This window comes from Patiria miniata, unplaced genomic scaffold, assembly GCF_015706575.1.
Source record: "Patiria miniata isolate m_02_andy unplaced genomic scaffold, ASM1570657v1 HiC_scaffold_17, whole genome shotgun sequence".
NCBI classification, from domain to species: domain Eukaryota; kingdom Metazoa; phylum Echinodermata; class Asteroidea; order Valvatida; family Asterinidae; genus Patiria; species Patiria miniata.
The window spans coordinates 940,594-959,700 of NW_024037055.1; the positions used below are offsets into that span (position 1 = coordinate 940,594).

Below are 19,107 nucleotides of genomic sequence, written 5' to 3' on the forward strand. Positions count from 1 at the left end.
TCTGTTGTGGCTAGGTTAATTCTGGCACGTGACTCAGTCCTGGAAGGTGCCTTAAAAGTGAAGTATTTGCAAACGATTAACGTATGTAAATCTGCAGCAATGCCTTTTATATTGCACTTTGCTGCCTATTGGTATTACCCGAACCGAACCAAGTTCGGATTAAAATTTCTGGATTGAACCTGAACCGAACCAGGGCAAAACGCAATACATTGTATTGGATTACTTGTAGTTAAATATTACTACTTGTTACTGGCAGTACCACCCTAAACCACCCCTGCACTGTATGGTCCTTTGGATTCATCACGGAATAAATCCACTGTAATACAATGTACTAGTACAAGTGCTAATGGATTACTTGGTTACTTCAAGTTGACAGTCGATTACGACGATTAGAGACCTCTAGTTTTTGAATCCATGTTTTCCTAAGGGTAATTTGACTCTATTTTTGTTCGTTTTGATAGTGTTGGTGATTTGCAGACGAGGCAATGACTCGCAGATTGCTGTGAAGTTGTTACAAGAGAAGCTAGCCTCTTTTCCAGCTGTGATTAAGGACATCAAAGGGGGATTAGCAGCATGGACTAACCACATTGATCCCAACTTCCCCAGATACTAAGGAGTAGAGACTAAGATTTGTAAATGGCCAAAACCACAATAAACATCTTCCTTGTAGTATAGACTGCTGTCAAATTCACACCAACAAATACAGATGTTTGTGTTTGTGACTTGGGTTACTTGCGTGAGCAGAGGGTCGGGGTTCAAAAGCAGTATCCTTGAGTTGGCAGGATTCCCCCAATCAAAAAGCTAGAAAGTCCTGGAATTTAGAGCAATCATGGAAAGTCATGGAATGATGCGTAATATTTGGCTAAGGCAGTCCTCCAGTTTGCATCCCAATTTCTATATTTCCTCTTACGAATGTATACTCATCGGTGTTGTCGGACTCGAGTCACATTTTTCGTGACTCGAACTCGACTCGAGTCACATTGGAAAATGATTTGGACTCGGACCCGACCATGATGACTCGGACTCAAGCTTGGTGACTCGTGACTCATCAAAGAAAAAAACAATGTTATGTATTTGTGCGACGAACGTAGCATTCTCTTTTACTCCATACACAAAACACGGCACCGTGGAAAATCATATCCAGGGGCCGCGCACGCACGCCTAGCGCCTGCACGACAAGTACCAGGGCCTGGTGTCATGCCAAAAAGAGTCCGGTACCAGCGAGTTTCTGCTTACGTTTATTAAAACGCAGCCCTAAGGCTGAATTAAAATGGCAGTACATGAAAAAAACATTAAAAAGTGATTAAAATTCAATCTAACAAGCACTTTACAAGAGACAATCTAAAAAAAAAATACTTTAAAATTCAAAACTTATATTTGAATTTTCAATAAATAATATAAAACAAAAAATAAAGTTCAGATTAGGATATGCACAGTGTCACAGACTACAAAACAATTGAATAAGTGGAACAAAGTGGGACGTCAAGGGAAGGGGTAGGGATGGGAAAGGATCATTGACGAATAATGTTTTGATGATAAAATATGGAGGGAAGGGATGGAGGTTTTTTTTAGGGATGGGAATTAAAAGGAAAGCACATTTTGGGCCTAAACAACATGTACACACACACAAGATAAACTATATACACTGGGATTTACTTAAAAGACAGAATGGATGATTGAAAAATAATTTTAAAAAATTGATTACGTGTAGTTTGATGAACAACTAAGAACAAGTGACTTGAGACTCGGACTCAGCGTTGGTGACTCGACTACAACACTGATACTGAATACTTGTTGCTCAATAGTCTTGTCAAACTGGAAGACTTGCCTCAGTGTAATGACTGGCCAGTGTATTGTAAAGAAGATGCAAAATGTAGAAATTGGTGATGGATCATGGAAAGTCCTAATTTTGTCCTGGAATTTCATGGAATATATTCTAAGATTTGTGTGGGAACCCTGAGTAAGCCTCTCTCCACCCAGGAGTAAGGGGTGCTAGTCAGAAGTGCACAGGGACTACAGCCAAAATCACAACATAACCAAATGCTGCTCAGTAAGAAGTTTTCCTGTGCGGTTAAGAGTGAAAGTTCTTTTTTATTAAATAGGCATAGCAGTGTTAACATTGCAGGGGTCAATTTCAGGAAACGCAACTCACAACTTGTCCCAGGATCGATTTCACCAAACTTAAGATGCATACAACACATCCTAACTTCCTTAGCAACACTACTGAACTCGTCTTAACTTAAGATTGGTCTAAGGGTCATCTAATGTCATGATTATGTGCATTAGTTTGTATCTCAAAATCAGTGCACTGTCTTTTCATTAAAGGCGAGTTTCGGCCTAAGGATGTATTTTCGCGACAGTTTCAAAGCTAATTTCAACACAAGAGGAGGAAAACCACTGTAGAAACAGTTATGAAAGGAGTTTTGACATGCGGGTAGTTTTAATAATGATTTATTTCTAACTTAATTATAACCCTAGACCTAAATAACAACATTACCGGTTCTCGATATAGAGGGATGAAACCGGGGAGCGATTTGGGCAATCATAATTAAGGGTATTAATTCAGTGGTTAACTGTGACTATGTAATGCTATATAAGCACACAATAATTTTTTTTCCAGGTGAAACTTCATGTTCTATGAATGTGCAGGAAAATTGATTTTGTGCATTTCTTATCAACCATTTCCTCGAGCAGTAAAAACAAACATGAAACAGCCGTAAAATTGGCAATTGGGTCTTTGTTCAATCACAATTCCCTTAACCTGTATTTCCGTCACATCTTGCTCAAGATGCGTTTAGTGAAATCGGTCCTAGAACGTATCTTAGCTAGGATCGATCTTTCAGCAGGGACTCGTCTTAAGTCCTGAGATGAGTTTTGTGAAATCGGCCCAGGACAAATTGCATTTATATCAGATGTTTACACGGTCTCTGCCAATTGCAAACTGCTATAATTTTTGTTACATCTTGTTTTGGATATTGTCATTTCATTGGTCTAAAACTGCCACGTGTCCAGTCTAAAATGACTGGTTATTCATATGAACTGAGTTGCATATAATCATGTTGCATATATTCGCGTACATGAAGGGTGCATGTGTAGGGCTAGTCTTGGGCCAAGTGATCGATAGTGATTTTAGTTAATGTTGCTCACGCACAACTGTTTTTTACTTTCTCTCACTAACGTCTTGGGAATTTTGCAGGAATTTTGCAGGAATGGAGGCGTGGCCGTTATATGTAAATTAGACTGTTGATGTAAATATTAATATCGTCAAACAAAATGGCAGCTTCCTATTTATACCGGTAGTCGCGCGTGGGTATCACCGAGTTGCATTAGCGAAGCTTGATCACCACACTTCACAGTTGAATTTCCGCACATAGCACGTATATTTACAACCGCGCGACTGAACATAAACCATTACGCGATCGCTGATTGATTCCCTAGAAAAGCTTAGGGAAAAGTTAAACCGCTACTATGAAATTCCAAAGATATTAGTACATGACGCGATGGTCTTATTATTGTGTCATTAAGAGGGCGCACTATGCACGATCCGGTGTTGATCACTAGCGTCTTGGGCCAAGACTAGTGTAGGACCCACGCACCTCAGAACTCCACCGTTCCAATCTCATGTCTGGCAGGACAGCTCACAGTAATCAAAACTACTTACTCTGCAGTGATTTCATTTATTTTTTGATTAGAGATTTTAAATCTGTATCTTTGTAACTTATTGGCAAGATATAACAAAACAATTGTTGACTGCTGGATGTGGCATATGTTGTTTTTAACCCCCTTAGGGCGCATAGCATCCTCGGCGTCACTTTGTGTGTTGTGCACCCCTTGGGTATTAAAACCGCCATATCTCACATCACAGCAGTCAACAATTGTTCAACATTATCTAATAATAGAGGCTAGACTACAGATCTCCAAGTAATCTCCAAGGTAATTTGTAGTAAATAAAATATGTTTTAAAAACTATTATAGTAATTTATCACAGAAGTAAGTACACATGTACTTTGTATGTTGTCATAATGACCAAATGGAACAGCGCCTTTTTGCTACAACACACCATGGAACAGGCTTCATGCTGTAGTGGGGCGAGACCTGTGTGATTGCAGTGCATGTATTTCCTGTCACATAATATGGCAGTTGTGTCAACATCGGACTATTTGTAACATGTCTGCATTTAAGCCTATTTTGATGAACAGTTTAAATATACATGTACTGCGACAGAAATATCGTTTTATGACTGTCATAAATCAAAATTTTAAAAATGATTCTACTTTCAACATACCCATAAGTGTCCCTGTACTGTTTCTGCATTATAAAATTACCAATTAGTTTGTGTGACATTATTCATAGTTGTTCAATTTCAGTAAAATTTCTGTTGGACTTGAGTTTTCTTGTAACATTGGTATTGCTTTTTCCTGTACATGTACATAAGATTCACAGCACTGAACACTGCAACATCAAACTCTTAGCTATTAAGACATCCCTTTGGCTACCATATTTAAATATAGTAAGCATTGGTGGCCAAGCTTCACTATAACAGATGATCGCTATTCCGATCAATTGTTTGTGGACCCCACTGTGTTTGGCATAGCAAACATTTTGTCTTTGGTTTGATCATCCAACAAAGCTGTCTGAAGCAACCACACAAATCAAGTGGTTTTTCTGTACATGATATAAATTTAGCAAGGGTGATCCCTTGTTTGAACTTTTAGTGATTGCACTGAACTAAATGAAACCTTTAGTGATTGCACTGAACTAAATGAAACCTATCAAGTGGGGGGGGGGGACCATAATGTTCCCTCATGAAACTTATTGTAATAGCTCCAGTGCACATTAGCTGATCAGCATGAAATCAGGTGCATTTTCCTAACTTTTATTGGGGTTCAATTAGTCTATTAGGAAGATAGGGTTCCCATGCACCCCCTGGATATATTTTTTTAACCTACTTTTTTGTAATCCTCAAGGTGTCTCGTGAACGAATTTTGATGTTCCCAAGATCAAATATTGTCCCATGGGCATTTGGCGGCCCTCTTGGATTTTGACGAAAATCGGTTATTTGACATAACTTTTGAACCAGGCATTATACCGTTAAGATGAGTGAGCACGTACGTCTTAGGGGTAATTTGGGCATGGCGAATCGATATAACGTAATTATTTAATGATAGAAACAAGTTAAATACCTTAAAACTTATAATTTGCACTCGGACTCTTGCAAAACAATAGACTACATGTATTCCAAACTCTAATATTCCAGGGGTAAAAAGGTAAGGATGTGCTGGAGTGGAATGGCGGATTGAGCTGCTCCTTCCCCATTGAAGTATCCCATTGTTTAGCACAGTGTCTCACCATTAGCCTCTCTTAACCAAATACTACTGTCTGACTTCTCGTGCCAACCCCATTTGTGCTGAATGGCAGAGGGTGTCGGAGAGTCCCTCGGACTATAACAAGGTTGCTCCGGGTCGGTGGAGCTCGTTAGAATTGGTTGTAAGTCCACCTAGCATGCCTAGGAAACTCCGATCACAAACCCTACAAAGTTAAGGTTATAAAAGGAACGAACCTGTGTTCACTGGAACACGGGCTCGTCCTCTTTACCTTTTACTTTTTAGGGATTTTATCAAACCCTAGCTGGTAGAACTCTTAAGCCAGGGTAGGCATTCTGCCTAGGACAAGGAAAACTGATCACAAACCCAGGTTGGTCGAGCTCGTTAAAGTCTTGGTTGACAGTCTACCTCAATTTTCAGCCACTGCCTGCGGATAGCCCTGGGAATGGTAAAGGCTAAGGGGGTAAACCCCTAAGGTGGTTAATGGTAATACAAACCATTCCCTCGTAGCCAGTTACCAGTAAAGTGAAGCTCGTACCAAAAAAAGCCCCACCTCACCAAGATTAGTGTCACTGTGAATCACCACCTGCTGTATCAACAACCCAGAGAGGAATAAGCAGTTTGTTGACAGTCTTGGAGAGGCTCTGGCAGAACTTACAGGCGGTGGTGGCAGTGTGATGTGGAATTCAAGTGGTTCCACCTGCGTGATGATTCACGACCTCGCCGCTTCTTCCTACGGGAAAGGAGAACGTAGGAACGCTTACGAGCCTAATCCTTGCCAACAGAAGGCTTTCCTTGCCCACAAGAAGGATCCCAGTCCCAGCACAAAAGATGCTCTCAGGGCCGCAAGAGACCAGTGATGCAAGAAGGCTGTATTAAGGCATCATCAAGAAGGCAATAGGACCGAATATCTAAAAAATGGCAATGCTGAAGTCCAAGACGGAAGAAGTTATCACCGATCAAAGGAAACAGCTGGAACATGGGTGGAACACTACCTTGAGCTGTATGCAACACAGAATGTGGTGAGAGATGCCGCCCTGGAAGCCAACCCAGGTATCCCACTATTCAGGTATCCCACCTGAAGTCCTAAAGAGCGGGGAACCAGCGTTGCTGTGACGACTTCATAAACTCCTCAGCCCCTGCTGGGAAATGGGTAACGTTCCGACATACATGTACGTGATGCAAATATCGTCACCTTGTAGAAAAACAAGGGCAACAGGTGCGATTGTAATACCTATCGCGGAATCTCTCTGCTCAGCTTTGTCGGTAAGGTCTATTCCGAGTCACAGTGTGGCTTCAGCGAAGGCAGATCCCCTGTGGATATGATCTTCTCACTTTGCCAGCTGCAGGAAAAGCGTCAGGAGCAGAAAATGCCACTCTATACTGACTTCATATAGACCTGACAAAGATTTTCGACCTGGTCAGCAGAAGTAGGCTCTTTAAACTGCTGCAGAAGATCAGCTGTCCCGCCCCTCCCAGGCTGCTGGGCATGGTAACATCCTTCCACTAGGGCATGCACAGCACAGTGTACTTCAAATGTGCAACATCAGATGCCTTCCCAGTGAGAATTGGAGTAAAACAGGGCTGCATGTTGGCTCCCACTCTCTTCGGTATGTTCTACTCCATGCTCCTACAGTACGCTTTTGGAGACTACACCAAGGGTGTCTATATATGCATACACAAGCTGATTTAACACTTCTTGCCTCCGCTCCAACATTCGCGAGGTCCTCATCCATGAACTGCTGTTTGCTGATGACACAGCGTTGGCTCCCACAATGAAGCCCAGCTCCAGTGGCTCATCGGTTGCCTGTCCCATGCCCGCAATCAGTTTGGGCCGACCATCAGCCTGAAAAAGACCAATGTCATGTCTCAGAACATATACACTGTAGACCGCCCTCCTTCCATCACCATCAACGCACCTGCTCTTGAGGTGGTGGATACCTACATCGCTTCAGCCATCTCCAGCACACTGTCTCTTGACACAGAGCTTAACAGCAGAATAGCCAAGGCCGCAGCTGTCATATTAAACTAGACTGAGCAAGAGAGTCTGGAACAACCATCACGATGACTGGGCACACCAAGATTCAAGTGTACCGGGCCGGTGTCCTCAGTTCACTCCTCCATGGTTGTGAAGCCTCGACAACCTATGCCGGTCAGGAGAAGAGATCACTAAAACAGCTTCCACCTCCGATAGGACGCACCCTCTGTATAAGCTGGCAGGATCGAGTGACCAACACGGAGGTCGTAGGGCGTGCTGGTATCCCGAGCACGTTTGCTCTCCTCAGCATTAGACGTCTTAGATGGCATCGGCCATGTCAAGAGGATGGACTCAGGTCTGCTCCTAAAGGATCTCCTTTATGGAGACCCTATCTCCGCTATAAGGAAATCTGCAAGAGAGACCGGACGTCATCTGGAATAGGTTCCAACAGCTGGGAATGCACGGCAGACGACAGAGAATGCAGGAAGGTGTGAGATGGGCTGAAAATGCTAAAAATGATTTCCTGACTGACAAGGGAGCCAGACGAAAGGAGCGGGCAGGTGCATTTCAGGCACCCTGATCCTTGACCTGAACTCGCCGTGGTACTGCCACTCAAGAGTGGGTCTTTACTGTCACACTATAGAAAGAGCTTGATGCTCTTCCACTATTGATCCTCCGCTTCCTCAACAGTTTTCTGCAGCAAGTCAATGAGTGAAGGGGATGGATAGGGCCGCATCACCATGCATACTGGCATGATTATACCGCACTATATTTATGCTATGATTGTTCGTTCACTATCACCATTTCCTGCTAATACTACAACTTACAAGATTAAGCCTACAGCTTAATTTGTCTTCCTATGATCCCTAGTACAAAAGTTAAGTCAAATAACCAATTTTCTTCGAAATCCAAGATGGCAGCCAAGATGGCCGCCAAATCATGCAAATAATGATTTCAATCGATTCCTCTCGCCCAAATTACCCGGGAAAACGTGTTCATTTGTCTTATTATGATGCCTAGTTAAAAAGTTAAGTCAATTAACTGATTTTCGTTGAAATCCAAGATGGCCTCCAAGATGGCCGCCACATTATAAAAATAACACTTCCAATCGATTCCTCACAACCAAATTACCCAGTAAAACATGTTAATTTGTCTTTCTATGATGCCTGGTTCAAAAGTTATGTCAAATAACTGATTTTCGTCAAAATCCAAGATGGCCGCCAAGATGGCCGCCAAATGAACCCCATGGGACAATATTTGATCTTGGGAACATCAAAATTCGTTCACTAGACACATTGAGGATTACAAAAAAGTAGGTTAAAAAAAATATATCCAGGGGGTGCATGGGAACCCTATATTCCTCCCCAACTAAATATGGTACCAAAACAAAATCCTGTTTTTGACTGCAAATGGGCAATATAGAGTAAAGTGTCTTATTGTAGTCACTGCAGCTCAACCCAGTGATGTCATATTGTAGAATACCAGCCAAACAACATTCCTGTCAAATTATAGGAAAATTGGCCTTCGAAAACGGAAATTAGGATGAGACCCTAAATACCACGTCCAATGTACTGACAAGGTAATGATTCTAAATAAAGCATGTATTAAGCGATGTAAAATACCGGTATACTAGTGGGTCAAATTGTTTTGACTCACCCATCCACCCCAAATTTCGTTGTTTTTTTTTTAAATGCTGAATGACTCTTTAATATATAAATACACTGAAGAACAAAGTAATTTATGCTTCAAATTGAAGTAGATATTTAAGGTCAATGGCTTTTCCAGGCTTCCAGCATGCAACTTTGCAGTTGAAACAGACGGAAATTGCCAAGCACACAAAACTTTGTACAATGTTTTCTAAGACACTATATTACAAAAATTTAAAAAGGGTCATTTGGGCTTTGTTAGGATTAGCTTTTACTGTGTCCAATGACAGACGATCTTGAAGAGGCCGCTGGGTATTTTAACTTGTTCCCCTTCTTCTTGTATTATTTTTTTCTATTACTTAAATTGAAAACTGAAAAGACTTTAAAAAAATTAACATTGACTATTTTGAATGGCCCCTAATGTTTTATTTTTGATGGGTTCAAATCCTGGCTAATCCAGTAAAGACTAGGTTAGAATGGTCCAATATCTGATATCAACTTCTGGGTGAGAGAACTACAGAGAAACACTTCATATAGTTACCACATACACTCAAAACCACATCAAATATAAAGAACTCGTGCTAGTTACCTTCTTCAATCCTGAAGAAAATCCAAAAACTGTAACATATCAAGGGCACATGCTTTACTACATGGGCCATCAATCCACACGTATATTTCAGTGTAATAGTTGGCGACTGCTCTATGCTAGGGTTAGGGATAGGAATATGAGCAGTCGGAACATAGGGGTGTTGGAACATAGGTGTGTCAGAACATCCATGGGTGTGTGGGAACATACATGTAGGTGTGTCAGAAACATAGGTGTGTAACCTAATAGTTCAGCAGGCTGTAGCTTCCTAAGGCCTGCAGAATCCCCAAACCTGGTGGATTTTTAAAGAATTCGGAGGTTAAGGGAGAACATAAACCAAACGTGGCTGCTTGGACCCTCTCTGTTCAGTCTGATTAACAACAGCATGATGTGCCAATTGACTTCGCATGTTTTCTTAAGTAAATGTACAGCACACATACTTCATGGTGCAATCCCTCCTCAGTAGGCCTACCGTAACGTACCACCATCTACATGTTTGGATTCCTCCATCCAAATGCGCAAGAGTTGAAACTGGGGTAAAAAAAAAAAAAAAAAGGACACCGCACTCTTTGGAAAATGGCCTAAATTGCACTGCATTGATAATAACAAATATCAATTTTGTCATGCATATGATGTCACGAACTCCATGGTCATTGCAAAGAGCATGTTTGTGATGTTCCACCTTGATGACTAGCAGCCTTGGCAAAGCAGATGGCCTGCATCCATTCCTTTAGCTCCTCCTGACCACCAGCCTGCAGGTAATAAGTCCTCCTGCTCTCGTTGGGCTTCAAACAAAACACAAATTGCTTTCGGTCGATATCTGCTTCGGCTATTTCCGTGCCACTCAGTGGAATTCTCTTGTCCAGATTCTGTAAGAAGATGGTAGAGGTTTTGTTATTAAAATATACAGCTGTACATTCAGACAAGGACAGCAGCTAACGTGTTCCTGCATTTCTAATTGGTAGCCAAGCCAAGGCTCTGGGTGCTATTAAAGCCACCTTCTAACAACTTTTCCTTCATTACAAAATATATCGCTGTTACAAATTAGGCTTGGGTGACTCGAACCTTTTTGGAATCGATTCCAATTCTGTCCAGAAATCTCACTTTCATTTGGAATCGATTCCAAAGTTTACCTGGCAAAAATAACATTGGAAAAACTTCTATATATATATAAAGAATGAGTCTATGTGAATACATATACTGTAGTGGTCATTGCTAATCAGGCCATTGAGATACATAATCTTTCTATAACCTTGACTACCTCCCTTGACTATCTCCCTTGACTTATATACTTATATTTTCCATATTTTCATACGTTATTTTTACTTCAAAATGAACATGTATCCTCTTCGAACTATATCAGTATTCACTTTCCCCTTTTTTGACTGATGACGTCATTAAACTAGAAATAACTTGTACGTGTACATAAAATGTATACTTTTTTTAAAACAAAATAATTGGTTGTCATTGAAAAGGTTGAATTTTGTGATCCTTTGTTCTGACATAAAAAATATTCATAGTTTAACTGGGCAGTGTTCAATGAAATAGTTGTCTGCCCGATCACTCTGCATTTGTAACACAAACGCAAACCTTTAGTTTCTTTCTTTTTCCGGACAATAAATCTCGGCAGGTTTTCTCCTAAACGGTTTGTAATAGGCTGGTTCAGGCAAACGTTACCATTGTGATTTTCAATTCAGGAAGCGGGATTGGAAGTGGAAGTTGAACTGTCTTGGATGTGCTGCTAGAGGGTGCCCTTTCAGGTGATGACATCATCATGCTCTTTTTTTCTGTTTGACATTCCTCACTATTAGTAAAATGCTTCGGTTTACGAGTTATATTCAATTGTCATTGCATTTCCGGTAACACCAGAAGTAAAGGTCAAATGGCTTTGTACCCTGGAATCCAAAATATTGCCCGAGGCAATGTCTAACTGATTACAAACAATGAGAAATGTACTCGATCAATTTGCAAGTTATAGTTCAATTCAACCAATTTTGACCAATAAATCACTTGTAATTTGATACCTGATGACGTCATGATGACATCACAATTTTTGTAACGTCTTCGGACGGGGGTCAAGTTCATACCAGGTTTTATCATAATCCTGCAAAGCGTTTGGAAGAAAGTTGGTTCATTTTGATTTTGGGGCTTCTGTCTGTATTTTAAATTCACCAACTTTGACCTTCAGGTAGACCCGTAAGTAAAGGTCACACAACAATGAAAACTGATTACAAATACAGGGTGAGTCAAAAAAAGCGGAACCCAAACTCCCAAAAATATATTTCATATTTAAAAAAAAATTATAGCACCAAACATAATAATGACTGGAAAGCCAATTTCATAAGCTACTTTTAGATGAAAAAACTACTGAAATTGCTCAATCCGTTCAAAGAATATTCACCATTTAAACGCAATGACCGTAAAACCTGTTTCGTCCAAAATAAGCAGTTTAGTGTGTATTCTGACTGTTTGGAACAACAAAGACAATGACACACAATACTTGTTTCAACAACTGTCAACACCTGTAGTACACAATATCTTTATTAGGGTCATACCGTGTCAATTCAACACGATTTTGGACCCGACCCTCACAGATTGAAACGATATTTGGTGTGATGATTGGCCTATATGAGAAGCCCCCAGAACTGAAATTGTTTGTAATTTGGCTCGTTAGTTTTTGAGTTACGGGTCAACAAACTTTTGACTAATTAGTATGACCTCCAAACTTTAAATACTTGTATATCTCCAAAACTATAGTGCCTACAAAGCCAAGTTGTACATCATATTAAAGCTCTTTGAATGGCCTCCATTTCATAGAATAAAACCAAAGTCGCAGCATGAAGCGCAGAGAAAATGCGTAAAGAAATGACCTTTGACCTTGAATTACGAAAATATATATGCTTTAAATTTCGTAATTTTTTTCCAGATGTTAGTTTATGATGTAAGCAACAATTTTGGAAAATTTTGGGATTGGTGCTGTAGTGGTTAGCTACATAAATAAGAACGCAACAACTCACCCTATAGTTCGTCTTATGGACACCGACGACGAAATTGAAGCACTCCGGGTAATACGCGAGTGTATAACAATCCAATGGGGGCGAGCACACGCAGAGTCCGTGGGGGCGAGTTGGCGTGCGAAAGTGCTTCTTGATTTCGCGAGAAAAAGTCTCCCTCAAACGAGGTGAGTTCGCTCAAAGATCGTCAACTGCACGATCCAAAATAAAGTACAATAAAAACTGGATACAACTGTACAAATGCTGATACTCTCAGCAAGTTCCGAGCTGGAATAAACCACGGAGAAAATTCCGATAACTGTGAAGGACTTTCACCACGCGGTGACACGAGAACAAAAGATGGCTGACCAAGCACGCTCATTAGCATAAGGTCAAAGTTGAAAAGGGGCACCACATTAGCCCCCTCCCAGATGGTGAATTGGGTAAAAAGGAATGAACCAGCGATAGAAGAAAAAAAAATGCGAGGTTCAGCTAATGTCAATAACTTCCACATAACGCTTGGGCCAACGGACATGACGCCCTGACTTGGTTGTCCTGGTGACGGGTGGTGTTTGAGGTGATGCTGGGAGTTGAGGTGTCACTGGAAGTTGTGAAGGTGGTGCTCGTGGTGGTGAAGAAGTGTTGGCATGTGCAGGAACATCCTGTACGACTTGGTGAGTGCCGGAGGAGTTAGAGGTGGTTGTATTCTCATCAGAAATTGTAGCTTCTGTGTACGCCACCTTGAGACGATCAATGCTGACTTGCTCACGCTTGTTGGAAATAGACAAGGTGAAATGTTTGTCTTTGCGGCCAAGTACAAGGAAAGGTCCGTTGTAAGGGGGCTGCAAGGGCTTACGGACGGCATCACAGCGGACATAAACATGTGTACACGACTGCAGATCTTTCGGGATGTGAACAGCAGTGCCTGTGACGCGTGTCCTTGCTGGTGAAAGTTGAGCCATGTGATGTTGTAGTCGATCTACGAATGAGCTGCAATCAAGCAGAGTGGTATCTTTGGCAGGGTCAACAAACTGGCCCGGAAGACGCATTGTAGTGCCGTAAACCAGTTCAGCCGGAGAGCAACCGATGTCAGACTTGACCGTTGCACGAATGCCCAGCAGTGTGATGGGTAGGTACTCAGTCCATCGAGATGGGTCGAGATGAGACTTCAGAGATGCCTTGAGCTGACGGTGAAAGCGTTCTACCACACCGTTGGACTGTGGGTGATAAGAGGTGGTTCGAATGCGAGTACTGCCAAGAAGTTTGGTGAGGGATGTGAACAGTGCTGACTCGAATTGACGTCCCCTGTCTGTAGTGATGGATGCTGGCGTTCCGAAAACAGAGATCCATCTGTCTACGAATGCTTTGGCTACTGACTCGGCTGTGATGTCACTGATAGGGATTGCTTCAGGCCACCGTGTGTATCGATCTATGCAGGTCAGCAGGTATGAGAAACCATTGGATGATGGGATCGGTCCAACCAGGTCAATATGGACGTGTTGGAAACGGGCATCAGGCATCTGGAACGTGCCCAACGGTGCTTTTGTATGACGATGAATTTTTGACCGTTGACACGGAGAACATTCACGAGCCCATTTGCGTACATCGCGCTTGACATCTGGCCAGACGTAACGAGCTGTGATGAGCTTCTCTGTAGCCTTGGCACCAGGGTGGGATAAGCCATGAATGGCATTGAAAACAGGCCGTCTGTGTCCTGCAGGCACGACTGGGCGTGGGTTCCCAGTGGAAACATCGCAAAGTATAGTGCCATTGGCAGTTGGAAGGGGGAGGTCCTTGAGGACGAGGCTGGAAGTGGAGTTTTTCAAGCCTGCAATCTCTTCATCCTCCTTCTGGTCTGCTGCAATCTGGCTGAAATCGATTGTTGTGTCCTGGAAGATCGCAGCGACATCGGGTCGGGACAGTGCATCAGCGACTACATTATCGGTGCCCTTGATGTGGCGGATGTCTGAGGTGTACTGCGATATGTAGTCCAGATGACGGATCTCACGAGGAGAGTGTCGGTCAGGCCTGGAATGCAGAGCATGAGTGAGTGGTTTGTGGTCAGTGAAAACACAGAACCGACGACCCTCAAGCATGTGTCTGAAGTGTCGTATGGTCAGGTACATTGCGAAAAAGCTCTCGACCAAAAGCACTATACCGTGACTCAGTTGCTGTCAGCTTCTGGGAGAAGAAAGCAATGGGTTGGGACTCTCCCGGATTACCTTGCTGAAGGACCCCGCCAACTGCAGTGTCGGATGCATCAACTATGACGCTTAACGGCAGGGTGGTGTCGGGGTGAACGAGCAGCGTAGCACTGGATAGGGCTGCCTTGATGTCTTGGAAGGCCTGTTGGTGACGAGGTTCCCAAGTAAGTGGCTTGCGAGGCTGGTTGTTGTGAGTTGCGAGGAGGTCATTCAGTGGGGCAAGGATGCGGGCACAGTTGGGGATGAATCTCCTGTAGAAGTTGACTAGACCGAGGAAACCTCTCAACTTCTTCAGTGAAGTGGGTTGCGGGAAATCCCGGATCGCGGAGACCTTGTCTGCGAGCGGACGAATACCCTGCTTGTCTACATGGTGTCCGAGGAATTGTAGCTCTGACACTCCAAAGGTGCACTTGCCGGTATTGATCACCATTCCGTAGTGCTGTAACCGGTCGAAGAGCAGACGGAGATGTTCCTCATGCTGCTCTGGCGACTTGCTGGCAACGAGTATGTCATCCATGTAAACATACATGAATGAGAGTCCGCGGACGACCTTGTCCATGAAACGTTGGAAGGTCTGGGCAGCGTTTCGTAATCCAAACGGCATGCGAACGAACTCGTAGAGACCGAAAGGGGTAATGATTGCGGTTTTGTGCACATCTGAAGGTTCGACCGGTATCTGGTGGTATGCACGTACCAAGTCGATCTTGCTGAAGACTGAACATCCTGCAAGATTGGATGCAAAATCCTGGAGATGGGCGATGGGATGGCGGTCAGGCACGGTGACACGATTCAGGGCTCTGTAGTCCCCGCATGGGCGCCAGTCACCTGGTGTCTTCTTGGGGACCATGTGGAGAGGACTGGACCAATTGCTGTCAGAGGGCCGAATAATGCCCAAGTCCATTATGTGGTTGAACTCTTCCTTTCCTATGGCAGTACGATCTGGAGCTAGACGCCGGGGACGAGCTGTGACTGGTGGTCCTGTGGTAACTATGCAATGTGTGATGTCATGCAGCACAGGTGCATCTTTGCCTGTCGGTTGAGTGATCTGTGGAAATTCACGGAGAACTTTGTCGTACCTGGTTGGGTTGGATGGCTGGACCAATATGGGGCTGACGGGCATTTCTGGCGCCACTGTTCCAGTAACCGAGAGGCTAGTAGTGGTGTCAATAAGTAGGTATGCTGGTACCATTTGCGGCCTGCAGTGAAAACGTCGACGGGTGTTTCCTTTCGACTGCGTTGGGTGGAAAAATGCTTACAGCTGCCCCAGTGTCTACTAGGAATTTCCGTTTGTGGGAAGAGTCATTGATGAAGAACAAGCGGCCAGGTTGGGTACCAGGTGGAAGTGCCGCGCCTATCCCCTGGTGGGATCGTTACCCTGCTGAGTGGTGTAGGAGCAAGGCTGGACGCATTTATGGGCCTCAGCACCGAAACGGCGATGGTACCAACACAATGTTTGTGTGTTCGCGGTGTCAGAGGGCGTTGATGCTTGGTCACGGCTGGCACTGCGTGGGTGAGTACGACTCTGGCTACGGGAATGGGACTGGCGTTTCAGTTGCGCCTGCATGGAGCTCACTTGCATGGTGAGTTTGGAGATCTGGTCTCGCAGCTCAGCAAGTTCCCCAGACGAGGAGGGAGCCGGTGTAGTCACGACGTTGACCGGAGGGACGTAGACCTCAAGGATGCGTTCAGCGAGTGCAGCAAGCTGCTCTAGCGAAACGGAGTCCCTGGATGAAGCAAGGACAAGCTGTGCGTTGGATGGGAGCCGTTGTAGGAAGAGTTGCTTGAAAATTCCCTCCTCTAGTTTGTGTTCACCGAGTAGTTGACGCATGCGACGCAATAACTGCGAGGGTTTCTTGTCACCTAACTCTTCTTCGGTGAGTAGCATCTGCAGCCGTTTTTGCTCGGAAGCTGACGTACGTTTAATCATTTCTTCCTTGAGCTTCTGATACGGGTTTTTCTTAGGAGGAGTGATCACCAAATCACGGACTTCTTGAATAATCTCAGGTTGCACCGCAGCCAAAATGTGGGCAAATTTGGTGTCTTCACGCTTGATTCCCCGGGTATGGAATTGTGCTTCCGCTTGCGCAAACCAAATGAGGGGATCTGCTGGCCAGAAGGGGGGTAGCTTGATGGACAGTGCTCCAATTTGTGGCTTATCCTCTGGCATGTCTGATTGATCAACAGTTTTGGATGATTCACCCTTTTCCGTGCTCATGATGCTGGCGAAAATTGCAAGGTGGTGGGAGAGAAAACCAGTTGTTGGGCTTAAAATGTCACCAAATATCAAAGGTGTAGCTCTTTGATGTCTGGGTCACCAAATGTAGTGGTTAGCTACATAAATAAGAACGCAACAACTCACCCTATAGTTCGTCTTATGGACACCGACGACGAAATTGAAGCACTCCGGGTAATACGCGAGTGTATAACAATCCAATGGGGGCGAGCACACGCGGAGTCCGTGGGGGCGAGTTGGCCCGCGAAAGTGCTTCTCGATTTCGCGAGAAAAAGTCTCCCTCAAACGAGGTGAGTTCGCTCAAAGATCGTCAACTGCACGATCCAAAATAAAGTACAATAAAAACTGGATACAACTGTACAAATGCTGATACTTTCAGCAAGTTCCGAGCTGGAATAAATCACGGAGAAAATTCCGATAACTGTGAAGGACTTTCACCACGCGGTGACACGAGAACAAAAGATGGCTGACCAAGCACGCTCATTAGCATAAGGTCAAAGTTGAAAAGGGGCACCACAGTGCTCTCAAAGTTTTCAAGTTATGATTTTTTTAAAGATAGCATGTCCAGGAAAAAAAAACACTTTGCACGTATTTACACAGGTACTTGTACATACAGACTTGCCCTTGACAGCCCTAATGTGTTGTGTCAAAATGTTTATATACAGTATCTTTCTTGGGGGGGGGGTCATTGGTGGGGGCACGTTTCCCCCAGTATCTTGGCCCAAGACATCAGTGATCAAGAGCAATAGTTGCATTGTTGTGTAGCGCACTTGCATAATTGGTTTTTTACTTTCTCGCAATGACCAATGGGGGCGGGGTCATTTTATGTCAATTAGACTGTCCGTGCATCATCACCGCAGTATCTCGACCGTTGATCGGTTCCCGGAAAGCGCTGATATGATGCCCGATAACGTACTGCGGGACGTGTATATCTCAAAAACTTACGAGCCAAGTTAGGAAAAACTTCAGTTCTGGGGGTTTCTCATATAGGCCAATCATCACACCAAATATTGTTTCAATCTGTGAGGGTTGGGTCCAAAATCGTGTTGAATTGACTCGGAATGACCCATTAACAACCCTGGTTTGGCAAACAAAAAAAAGTCTCCGGTTTCTGGTATGCTTGCCTGGTATGGTCTGACGTTACCGTTTTCTCCGATTTTTGTCTTGACTATCCAAACTTCGTGTCGGTCGAGATCGTAAGTGGGTGCAGAATTCTCAAGCCTTATGGCCTTACTGAGGTCACCTCAAGCTCCACCCTGAAGGATATTTTTGAGAGTTTTAAGGGGATCGAAGCATCATCTGCAACATCAGCTGAAATTTGAAGAAAAAAAGTAGGGGAAAAAAAACCCGGCGTCACCGCACCACTTTCGGGGCAAGCTCCATACCAGAAACCAAAGACTTTGGGGGGGGGGGCCTTAAGCAAACAATATGATGTATTAAATCCACTTTTTTGAAAAGAAGGGCCATCAAAAGGACTTTGTTGAATATTTTTTTACATTTAAACTAGTGATGTTTGAAGACAATTGTGACGACGATTCTTGAAATCGCATTTTTGGAGGAAAGAGGCTTCAGGGTCATTGTGTTTAAATGGTGATTTTCTTTGAATGAATTGAGCAATTTTAGTAATTTGTTCACCTAAACGTAATATGAAATTGGCTTTCTAGTCATTATTATGTTTGGTGCTACATATTTTTTTAAATATGAAATATAATTTGGGGGGTTTGGGTTCTGCATTTCTTGACTCACCCTGTACATGTATGAACATGATCATTTTGTTAAACAGTTATAAGTAAAAGAAATTGATCACTTTTTCAACTAAAATCGCCTGCAATTTGATACCTGATGACATCATCATGATGTCACAGCAATATGCACATCTTCAGATCAAGGTTGATGTTAGTCCCTCATGTTTCATGTTTATACATTGTTGCGTTTGGAAGAAAACTCATAGAGAATTATTGTCAAGAAAAAAAACAACAGCACCACCACCAAAGAAAGAAGATTAATTGTTACAACTTACATCATCAATAGGTGTTTGGGTTTAACCAGATCACCTAATTAATATTGACCATTCAAAACAGTGATCGGGTTGTGCCCGACTACTCAATAAGGCAGTGGCTACAGAACCGGTACTGGTCCCTAA

The 19,107-nt window shown here is 43.3% G+C and overlaps 2 protein-coding genes and 1 long non-coding RNA gene across 6 annotated transcripts in view; 1 reads left to right on the forward strand and 2 right to left on the reverse strand.

Annotated features, from left to right (window-relative positions):
* LOC119723316 (adenylyltransferase and sulfurtransferase MOCS3-like) overlaps positions 1–4,394 on the forward strand; it is a 46,337-nt gene extending 41,943 nt beyond the window's left edge. For 3 of the 4 annotated variants that reach the window (XM_038193876.1, XM_038193878.1, XM_038193875.1), the window contains exon 13: positions 462–4,394. In XM_038193876.1, coding sequence (XP_038049804.1) covers positions 462–613 — 152 coding nt within the window. In that variant the 3' untranslated portion in view covers positions 614–4,394. The remainder of the gene's footprint in view (positions 1–461) is intronic. The other variant, XM_038193877.1, reaches the window with a different exon arrangement.
* LOC119723319 lies at positions 2,326–10,174 on the reverse strand. Its single transcript, XR_005270531.1, has 2 exons — positions 4,770–10,174; positions 2,326–4,739 (listed from the first exon to the last, which is right to left on the reverse strand). It is a non-coding gene; the product is annotated as an uncharacterized LOC119723319 (long non-coding RNA).
* Positions 10,175–16,082: 5,908 nt separating this feature from the next.
* Positions 16,083–16,946, reverse strand: LOC119723965. Its single transcript, XM_038194887.1, has one exon. The coding sequence runs from the start codon at positions 16,944–16,946 to the stop codon at positions 16,083–16,085; it is 864 nt and encodes a 287-aa protein (XP_038050815.1).
* Between the last annotated feature and the right edge of the window lie 2,161 nt (positions 16,947–19,107).

Bases quoted from the DNA above. Each gene is read 5' to 3' on its own strand.
- LOC119723965 (XM_038194887.1), bottom strand. From the start codon at position 16,946: ATGAGCACGGAAAAGGGTGAATCATCCAAAACTGTTGATCAATCAGAC.